The following is a 10,981-nucleotide window of genomic DNA, read 5'->3' as shown; positions in this document are numbered from 1 at the left end:
CTCTTTCCATGGCGCCTGTTCACTTGCATTTCAGCTTCCTCAACCTGGTGCCCTTTAGATGTGTTGGGATACAACTCCCATCAGGCCCAACCAGCATGGCACTGAGTTACAGGAAGCTGAAGTAGAGGATATGTGGCCATCTGATGCATGTTGTTGTAGTCCAAAATGCTTTGAGGGCACCAGATTGGGGGAGGCTGGCTTGGAGTCTTGGGATTGTCATGTCAAACCTCAGTCATGGTACATTTGTACATCACCGTTCCAATCTCAACTATCCTGACACCTGCTGGAAGTGCACCTCTGCCAGGAATGGAACATCCAATACACTCTTGCCTTGCCTTGCATATGACTTTAACTCTCAGAAGATGGAGGAAGGAATAAGACAGAGCTGCCATACATCTGGAATTTCTTGGACATACCATGGATTCGTCCGTCAAAAATAGTGTCCGGGCAGAATTTTTGAAAAGTGGCAAAAATGTCGGGGAAAATCTGGACATATGGCAGCCCATATATGAAGTGTTGATTTTTTGGATGTGCAACCCTGGACACAGAGCCATTCATAAGCCCTTGTTGGGTTTGGTTAGTCAACTGGCTGTGGTTTAGGTAGTAGCGTTCTCCAGCCCATGTTTTACCATCTTGTAAACAAGAATATAAGAGGAGACTTTTTATAATATAACCTTATTGAGCTTACCTTTGTTGAAAGAACACCAGCTCTAACAAATGTGTCTCTGAGATTGCCTGTTGCTTCTTCTTAGCTTGAAAGGTTCAAGCCAATCCTGAATTTGTAGCAGCAGCACGCACACATCATCTCTGGGCTCAGCATCCACCCCATATATGCTCTGTTAGGGAAAATTCTGGGTTGAGAGACTACTCAACAGCCCAGCTCATCGGGGTACAAGTCCCCCGTGGATCCATGTGGTCAGTAAAAGAAGGAAATTCCAGCCAAGCAATTTGGAGCAAAACAGCAGTCAGTAGACTTAGATCCTTTATTGTTGCGCAACAGGTTCAACAGCAGTGAGTGAACCCTGAGCATGGGGCGACATTGACTTTTAAAACTTTCCCACCATATCCCAGAATACAGTTCACACAGCATCATCAATATATCATTGGTACATCACTAATATGTCACAAAAGGGGAAGGTTACACAAGAATAGCATAGGCAAACATGTCTTACAGGTACCGTATTTTTCGCTCTATAAGATGCACCAGACCACAAGACGCACCTAGTTTTTGGAGGCAGAAAACAAGAAAAAAATTATTCTGAATTTCAGAAGCCAGAACAACAAGAGGGATCGCTGCACAGTGAAAGCAGCAATCCCTCTTGCTGTTCTGGCTTCTGGGATAGCTGCACAGCCTGCATTCGCTCCATAAGACGCACACACATTTCCCCTTACTTTTTAGGAGGGAAAAAGTGAGTCTTATAGAGCAAAAAATACGGTAAGTACCCACCACCCAAAAGTACAACAGAACTTCCTTTGCATGTCTGGAGCCTGAGGCAAGTCTGGTGATGAGATTTGGCTTCCCTTGGAGAACAATGAGCCCAGCAATTGTCACTTCTGGGCATTTCCTGGGGTAGGAGGCGTGTATACATGTCTTCACGCTTGGGGAGGTGGCAGGGGAAAGAGTCCTTTTTCCAAGGGCAAAAGGTGTTGGAATGGAGGAACTTTGCAAAGGGGTTGATTTTAAATGATTTATAAAGCTAGGTATCTTCCCTGAGCTGTCAAGTCAAAAGGATACATTCAGGCATAATATTTGTAACATTTAACAACTTTAAAGATGTGCTCCCCCCTGTAATTTCCCTAACAGCTCTAAGCTGCTTAAATCTTTTGAGAGCTGGGAAATTCCCTAGTTGCCTCTGTAGCTGCAGAGAAGCTGCCTCTCTCCCAGACGTTTGCACTCCTTCGCTCCCCGCCAAGGTCAGCCTGCTAATGACTGTCCTATTAGGTTACCGTGCCTGGATAGAGTTTGCCATAGAAACTCAGGCGCTTGCCCCACAGGTCTGAAATTGATCCAGAAGTGCTGAAACTGCCGGGATGGTTTAGCTGGGTAACAGGTCCTCATTCTGTGCTACTGGTGCAGGCTAGGCCCTGCGCAAGAGAGGTAAGCTTTGCTTGACATGCATTCATGTGGAGGAAGGGAAAGGGGGTCAGGGGGCATCAACACAGAAGACTTCTTAAATTGTTGTCAAAGGAGCTCTTGCAAAAGGAAGCAAATGTTTTTTGCCCATCACAGTCTGCAAGCTGCATCTTTTCAGTTGTGTCAAGGTGGAGGATGGGGGGGGTGCTATTAGAATAGCCCTGAAAATTAGCACAACACATTTCTGAGGCATTAGCAGGATGCAGCAATTAGTGGCTGAAGCTTTGACACCCAGGGAGAAGTGGAGCAGCCATGCCCTACCTTCTCTCTCTCTCTCTCTCTCTCTCTCTCTCTCTCTCTCACCCACCCACACACACACCCACCCACACCCACACCCACACCCACAGAGCAGTGCAGAACTGGCACTGTCCACAGGTGCCACATGATATCCATTCCTTATTTGTGAGAACTTCCCCTTTTAGTGTGGCAGCACCTACACTTTGGAACTCCCTGCCAATTGATATCAGGCAGGTGCCTTCACTGTACCCTTGCTAAAAAAAATTTTTGTTTAGACAAGCCTACTCAGAGGTTTAGAAAGTTGAAGCAAGTTTTCATCTGTTTTCAGTTTATTGTTATTTTAACTTCTTATTGATAATGTTTTATCTTTTTTGTAAACCATGTTGAGATTTTTTTTGCCTTTTACAATCTAGTGGTGTATAAACTTTATGAAATAAATAAACATGCTTTATGGGTGCATGTAGCTTTGACTGATATGTGCAACAGTGCAGCTAAAATGGAATCCTTGTGGTGTGGCATTGTTAGGTGCTTTAAAAATCTGGAGCCTAGAAACAAATTTACATATGCCAATTAATAGTTGTAGATGCAAATTTTAGAATTTCAGTGCCACAGAAGGCAAGCCTATTAGTGCCCCTCTCCAACTCTCCCTTGACAGATTCTCCAGTTAACTTGCACCCCAAATCAGTTCCTCTTCAATTTACACACATATTAATTCTCCAGCAGAGCCTGCCCCAAATCACTTCATTTCCCCTCCATTTACCCACTTTCATTGCCCTCCAATTTTTCTCTAGATAAAGTTCAGTTATACGAATTTCTTGCTTCAAATTAATATTCAACCCAGTAACCCAGATCATTGCCCCTTCCTGCCCAATTCAGTTCCCCAGAAATGCATCACCCATTTAGAAGCACACAGAGCACTTAGGAAAAGATTCATGTCCTCTTATTCCAAGTCCATCAAACTCAATATTGCCTACTACACAATGACTGACAACTGCTCTCTAGGGTTTCAGGCAAGGGGCATTCCAAGTCCTGTCTCTCAACCCTGGAGCTTCTACATGTAAATCAGGTGCTGTGGTTTCAGTCCTCATGGTTTTGAATAAAGGGCTGCTAGCCTTAGCTAGATGGGCTGATGCTATGGCACAGTTCAAGGCAGCTTCCAGTGTTCCTCTTTGTGATGGCATCTCCCCACCTCCTTCTGAAGCAAACTGTCACTGTCCTCCTGTCTCAACCCACGTGAGCCTTGTCTGCTGTTGCATTAGCGTCGACTTCAATTTGCTCACACAACACCCAGACTGGGCCTCTAATCCAGTTTAGCTCTTGACCAGTTCTAATTCCCCTCAGAGGCCTCAGAGACAAGAAGACATGGCCATTGTCTGGGTCTGACTTAGTCGATCCATCTACCCACTTGGTTGTAATATTCTCCCCCCCAAAAAAAAGCAGGCAAGTGGGGAGACAATGGAGGGAAGGAGTAGGGCTCAGCCCTGCTGGAGCTCAGTCATATCTTCCTAGCTTGACGGAATGGGAAGGTAAAAGCTCCAACCCAGGTTGGGTGAACTTCTCGGGTGCCTTGGCCTTCCACATTCTCAAGAACGTGGCCTGGTCAGCACTGTGGGCTTGGGAGACTCTTGTACCCAAGTCCTCCATTTTTCGTGGCAAGTGAAGCTTTGGGGTAGGGGAAGCAGCTTCCCAAGCTGAAGAGAACCACAAAACCCCAGACCCCGCAGAGAAATGACGGCAGCCTTCTTCGCAAGACCTCAGCCAGATCCTAATGGCCTGCAATTTCTGTAAGTCTTTCCTTAAGACCTGGGAGTGGAGGAACGAGGTGGCTTCTTCAGGCAGCTGTCGCCGGGGTGGGGGGCAGCAGTGGTCAACCCCTCTGAGCTCCTCAGCCATTTTTCTCTGTGTGTGGCCTGCCCTGAGCTTCACACCCCCTGACACAGCTGCCCTGCTGGAGGATGCTGCCCCATCGTCAGGGCCAAAGTAAGTGCCAGTCAGGTGAGTGTACAGGAGGCTGCCTTAGACCGTAGGGCATGTATTTCCAGAAAGGATATACAGGGACCGTGTTTGAGTCTGGTCCCTCCTGCAGAACCTGAACCCTGTGTCTGTGTCTCTACTGTGCATTTCCATCGTCTGTGAGTAGCCGCTTTAGTTGAGGGGGCTGTGTCTGTCGGCAAGATCAGGCCCACCCAGACTGCACCTGTTCTGGAACTGTTTTTAGACGTTTTGTTTAATCCGTTGTGTGTGGGGAGGAAAGGTGGGAGATATATATATATCACTATGAAAGAGAATATTGTTGTCCAGAATGGGATGTACATAGGAAGCTGCCTTACTCTGAGACCAGTGATCCATCTAGTTTAGTACTGACTGCACTGACTGGCAGTAGCTTGCCAGAGTTTGAAGCAGGGGTTTCTCTCCCAGCTGTACCTGGAGATGCCATAGAGGATTGAGCCTGGGACCTTCTGCATGCAAAGCAGGTGTCATAGCTCTTCTTAAAATAATAATAATAATAATAATAAGAAGAAGAAGAAGAAGAAGATCCCTGGTCCATCTAGCTCAGTACTGCCTACACTGACTGGCATTGGCTCTCCAGGGTTTCAGGCAGGGGTCTCTCCCAGCCCTGCCAGATCCTCCAAGTGTGCCTATTTTCCAGGGACCTCCCTGATTTAGAGAAGCCTGGTTTCTGATTTTATCCCTGAATGTCCCACTTTTCCTTAGGATGTCTCTGTTTTCACTGGAGAAATGTTGGAGGGTATGGCATTATCTGACCCCTGAGTCATCTGAAGGCAATTCTGTATAGGGAATTTTTAAAAAAATGTTTAATGTTTTATTGTTTTTATATATGTTGGAAGCTGCCCAGAGTGGCTGGGGCAACCAAGTAAAATGTGTGGGGTATAAATAGTAAAATTATGGAATGGGACATCCTTATTTCCATCAGATAAATGTTGGAGGATATGCCCTACCTTGAGCTGCCACCAGGGATTGGACCTGGGACCTTTGGCCTCCAAAGCAGATGCTCTGTCAAGGAGCTACAGTCCCTCCCATAGGTGCCAGAGGTTGTCTCAACTGAGGTCTGATCCCATTTAGGATAAATAAGGAACAGACAGCCAGGCAACTGAACATCTAATTGTAAGTTGGGAGTTGAATGGCAATGAGGTCCAATGGCAAACTTACTTCATATCTTTGACAAAGTAGGCTCGAGGCCACAAAAGCTTAGGCCAAAATATATTAAATCACTAGTCTTTCAGAAGTCATAGAACTTTTTTTTTTATGTTGTTGGAAGAGACTATCATGTTGTCCTCTCGGGAAAGTTCTCAAAGGAATGGTTGATCACACAAATGTTGGTATTTGTGTTTGAAATTGTGCATATGGTTGGAAAGAACTTGATTAAGACCACATTCACACCTTACATCTGAGATAATGCCTCTTTAAACAGTCATGGCTCCCCACCCAAAGAATTCTGGGAGCTGTAGCTTGTCAAGGGTGCTGAGAGTTGTTAAAGGTAAAGGGGACCCCTGACCATTAGGTCCAGTCGTGGCCGACTCTGGGGTTGCGGCACTCACCTCGCTTTATTGGCCAAGGGAGCCGGCGTACAGCTTCCGGGTCATGTGGCCAGCATGACTAAGCCACTTCTGGCGAACCAGAGAAACGCCGTTTACCTTCCTGCCGTAGCGATACCTATTTATCTACTTGCATTGGCATGCTTTCAAACTGCTAGGTTGGCAGGAGCTGGGACTGAGCAACGGGAGCTCACCCCGTTGCGGGGATTCAAACCGCCGACCTTCCGATCGACAAGCCCTAGGGTCTGTGGTTTAACCCACAGTGCCACCTGCGTTTTGGCTGAGAGTTGTTAGGAGGCCCCTATTCCCTTCACAGGGCCACAATTACCAGAGTTTCCTAGGAAGAGGGATTGACTGTTAAACCACTCTGGGAGTGGAAACTGGGCCGGGGGGTGGAGGTCAAGGGGTCTCCTAACATTCCTAATAGCACCTTTAACTGATTAGCAACCTGGGAGCTGTCATTTGTTAAGGGTGCTAATTGTTAGGGGGCTCTTATTCCACTCATGGGACTGCAGTTCCCAGATGGGTTTATCCATTAACCCTTCTTCACAGGGAACTCTGTGAGGGGAAAATGGGTCTTCTAATAACTCTCCCCTGCCAGATTCATTCATTTTTTTAGGGGAATCCACGACTGTTTAAAGTGCTGTCCTAGTGCTTTAGATGTTTGGTGGGAACGTGGCCTGAATCAAGGAACCGTTCTTTCCATGAGGGAACCAGATTCAGCGGCTGACCTTTCCATGCTCTCCTTTTCCCCAGTCACCGCCATGCCAACTACCAACGATGGGTGGCCTGAGGAATTTGGGTTCAAGATCAGCGGGAATGGCCCTTGCTACATCTTGGCCGTGGAAGAAGGCAGCAGCGCCCAGCTGGCCGGCCTCCAGCTGGGAGACCAGATCCTGGAGATTGAAGGCCAGCACGTCTCCTCCATGAACGCTGAGGCGCTGGTTGCCCTGGCGAGGCAGTGTGAGAATGTGCCCCCCAGCATTGGGGTGGTCTCGCGCATCCAGCAGGTGGAACTCAAGCCGGGCCAAGAGGGGCGCTTTGGCTTCACCCTGGCATGCGAGGGAGGATGCCCCTTGCAAGTGGGGAGCGTGGATCCTGCCTCGCCAGCCTCTGAATGCGGGGTCAAAGCTGGAGACTACATCCTGGAGATCAACGGGGCCCCAGTTAAGCTCTATGAAGAGGCGGCTGTCATGATCCAGGCGTGCCAGGGAAAGGGCCTCAGGTTGGGGCTCCTGCGCCTCGGGCGGCAGCAGAGGTGGGCCAGTAGCAGCGTGAGGGAGTTTGTCCAAAGCGCTGACGCCATCCATCAAGAGCGGAGGCAGAAGGCGCATGAGTTCAGCAAGAAGGTAAGGCTGTTTCTGAAACGGGAGCCTTTGGCAGAATTTGGACTGCAACTCCCATCAGCCCCAGCCAGCACAGGACTGAAAGGAATTGTGGTCCAGACCATCTAGAGTAGTGGTTCCCAAAGTACCACCCTCCTGGGGGGGGCAGTGGGATTGCCTGTTCGGTTGCTAAGAGGCAAGCGGGTGGCAAGGGGGTGTTGGAGGTGCAAAGGATTATCAGGCTTTGAAAAGCTGGGATCACTGGATCAAGTTTATCCATTTTGCTGAATTAATTCAACTAAATGGCTCTAACTGGATTGTCAATAAATGTGCAATTAATTGTTACTGTCTTAATTTTTATTCTGTTATTATATTCTTTAGAGGGTTGTACAAACTGCTATTTTGAATATTGTTTTTTATAGGGTGGGGTAGGGGGTACTGGGGGTGAATTTATGGAACCAAGGAGGTAGTGGTCTCAATTTTTATTTTTTAATTTTTGAGAAACTGCTGATCTAGTGAGTACAGGTAGGGGAGAAGTCTTGCTCAGTTCTCATTTAAAGGCACATGAGATCTGCGCATTCTGAAACAATGTGAGATCCAAAAAACAGCTATCTGTCAACATTTGGCACTCTTCTGAATTTTCACATTTTTCTGAATTTTGTGATGCAGCTCTCCAACCAAACAATGTTTACATAGATTCATATATTAGGCTCTGCTTATGTTCTTTCTTTCAAAAGTAAAATGGTATAAAGTATGTATGTGGAGGAGATCTTTTTATTTTATTTGCTACATTTGTGTTCCAAATGTGAGGTAGGTTAGGCAGAGATATAGTGACTGTGGCATAAGATGAGCCAGTGAGCTTCCTGGTTGAGTGGGAATTTGAACCCTGGTTCCCCAGAGTCTTACACTCTAGCAGGGTCAGCAGGAAATGGATGGCAAAGAAATCTTATTCCTCTTTGGAGAATTGCTCTTTTTGGTTGTGTTTTAATTGCTGCTGTCTATCACTATGGTGTTTTGTAATGCTTAGCTGTTTATATTTCAAATACTGTGGTACCTCAGGTTAAGTACTTAATTCGTTCCAGAGGTCCGTTCTTAACCTGAAACTGTTCTTAACCTGAAGCACCACTTTAGCTAATGGGGCCTCCAGCTGCCGCAGCGCTGCCAGAGCACGATTTCTGTTCTCATCCTGAAGCAAAGTTCTTAACCCGAGGTACTATTTCTGGGTTAGCGCAGTGTGTAACCTGAAGCGTATGTAACCTGAAGCGTATGTAACCCGAGGTACCACTGTAAATGAAAAAATACAGATGGTGACAAATGTATGCAGAATGAGGGGCAGAGACCTCTTATGGCAGCATTTTTGGGTGACAGCACAACAGCATCGCTGGGGCAAGATGTGTTAGTGGGAAAGAGAAGCATTCTCTTTGTTCCTCCCCAAGGTGTAGACTAAAAAGTCCCGATGAGCTGTAATTCTGAAATTTCACACTGCAGTCACCCTTTGAAATTCCTTTGTCAGAAAATCTTTTAGATCAATGCAGCTGAGTGTCTTGGGAAATACAGCTTTTAGATCAGCCGTGGAGTATCATGGGAGATGGAGACGTTCCCTCACTAGCTTTTGAAAGTTGCCCTTTCTAATGTCAGATTTGTGCCTGTTAATTCTTCCACATGGAGACTGTTTGTCCTACGTAGAAGCCAGAAGGACATTGGTGGCAGATAATGGCATATAACATGTTGGAAGATGAACAAATATATGAACCCAGCTGAAGATGCTCTTAGGACATGGAATGATGTTGTCATGTCCTTTTGTGATGTCACAGACCATCTGTAGCTAACGGCAACAGTTCACCCTCCCCAGGCCTGACATTGTGGGGGCACCTCACCAGCAACTCACTTATTAAAAAATATTCCTTTCGTGTATGCTAACACCAGGGAGGGGTACATCATATAACTCAGACAGAATAGACATTACACTTGAATGTAATTTGAAAAACACTTATTTGGAACTATAAGTTGGCATGCTTTCTAAAGGGATGGGAATGTCTTGAGAAAGCCTTGCTGGCTTCAGCCAGCCCATGGCCTTCTTCCATGCTTTCATGCACAGTCTTGGGAAAAACTCACCAGCATCAGACGTCCCTGGGGCAGGAGAAACAGATGGTGGTGGGGAATGGCTACTATCCGACAGCATCATCCAGGCACCTCCACTGGCTTCAGCCTGAAAACTTAATCTCTAACTTCAGCTTGCCCACTGCCAAAAGCTCCTTCTACTCATGAATATCCACCAGTCACCTTTCACACATCCCATTTACACTCTTTTACACCCATGTGCCTCAACCACATTCAAAACCTCCCATTCACAAACACACGGCCATCCGACATCCACGAAGAACGCCATTTTCTCATCTTTCACTCTCCATTCAGCCTTGATTCCAAATGAGAACCCCACTGGCTTCCACCCACCAAACATCTGCCAACTTCCACTAGGTCCATCACCACACACCAGCCAACTTCAGATCATGGATATCAGCTAATCCCTCTTAGGAAGTAAACTTGCCTTGTTATCGTTCCATAGCCTCCTGCAGCATCCTTCATAGCATCCTCCACTCACCTGCCAATTTTGTCTCCTCCAAGTGGAAGAAGACTGGGCAGCGCTGAATATCACAACTACTGCCCGCTGTGTTCTGCTGGAGAAGAGGAAAAAGCCCCACCTTTATATCCACTCAGCAGACATGTGCCTTTGTGACATCACAGTCAGTTCTCAGCCAATGGCCACAGAGTAGGGTGCATCCTCAGAACCTCTTCAAGCCTCACAGTTGTGGGTACATCCCAGCAGTGATTCATTTTTGTGTGTGTTTGTTTATGGTTAAAAATACCGTATTTTTCACTCCATAAGACGCACCTAGTTTTTAGAGGAGGAAAGGGGGAAAGCCCCATTTTTTTGGGGGGGGGGAATCAGCTCACAGTTGTGTAGCTTCTTTTGCAAAGGGGAAAAGCCCCTTTTTTGAGGATCAGCTCAAAGTTGTTGAGCTTACTTTGCAAAGGGAAAGAATCCTGTTTTTATGGGGTTCAACCCGCAGTTCTGCAGCTTCTTTAGGAAAGGGAGACATTTCCACAGTTTCCAGACAGATAATCTAATCAGCCAGTCACATGTCCCTGGGGAGACAAACAGCCTCCATCTGCAGAACATTCAACAATGGAGGCCTGGGCAAGGGGGCGGGGCCAGAAAGGGAGCCAGCGATTGGCCACACATTCACTCCATAAGACGCACAGACATTTCCCCTTACTTTTTAGGAGGAAAAAAGTGCGTCTTAGGGAGTGAAAAATACGGTATTTATTACAGGCCACCCTTCATGGGTACAGTTACTGAACCGGGGAAGATTGTTCAGTCTGAGGACCACCCTCCCACAAAGGCAACATCTCAGGGGCTGCATGTCAGCAGTGGGCAGAGGCAGGGGCAGGGGCAAAAATTAGATACAGCCAGATGCAAGGATGGGTGGAGCAGCAGATGTGGCTCTTTTCTTTGCACAGGAGCTTCCACTGCAGCTGTGCAAAAATCAAAAGTTTACGCACTCTCCTGTCTCTCCAATTCAGGAAAGCAAGAGGCATCACACAGTTCATGGACACATTCCAGCCGGGCAAGAACACCTGAGGAGCATGTGGAGCAAGGCCAGCAAGGGGTGTATCCTGGGGAGAGCCCTGGGGGTCAGAAAGTATTCTGAAGGGTCACATTTGGC

The 10,981-nt window shown here is 47.0% G+C and overlaps 1 protein-coding gene and 1 long non-coding RNA gene across 4 annotated transcripts in view; both read left to right on the top strand.

The window, feature by feature from the left end:
- Nucleotides 1-6,293: 6,293 nt before the first annotated feature.
- GRID2IP (Grid2 interacting protein) overlaps nt 6,294-10,981 on the top strand; it is a 58,352-nt gene continuing 53,664 nt past the window's right edge. The window contains exon 1 of one of the 3 annotated variants that reach the window (XM_083712050.1): nt 6,294-7,277. In XM_083712050.1, the coding sequence (XP_083568176.1) occupies nt 6,633-7,277 (645 nt within the window). In that variant the 5' untranslated portion in view covers nt 6,294-6,632. The remainder of the gene's footprint in view (nt 7,278-10,981) is intronic. The other 2 variants (XM_083712048.1, XM_083712049.1) reach the window with 2 other exon arrangements.
- Nucleotides 7,566-9,814, top strand: LOC310831506. Its single transcript, XR_014557892.1, has 2 exons — nt 7,566-8,560; nt 8,592-9,814. It is a non-coding gene; the product is annotated as an uncharacterized lncRNA (long non-coding RNA).

Source organism: Podarcis gaigeae, assembly GCF_964106915.1.
Source record: "Podarcis gaigeae genome assembly, chromosome: 14".
Classification (NCBI taxonomy): Eukaryota; Metazoa; Chordata; class Lepidosauria; order Squamata; family Lacertidae; genus Podarcis; species Podarcis gaigeae.
This window is presented reverse-complemented; position numbering and strand designations above follow the sequence as displayed.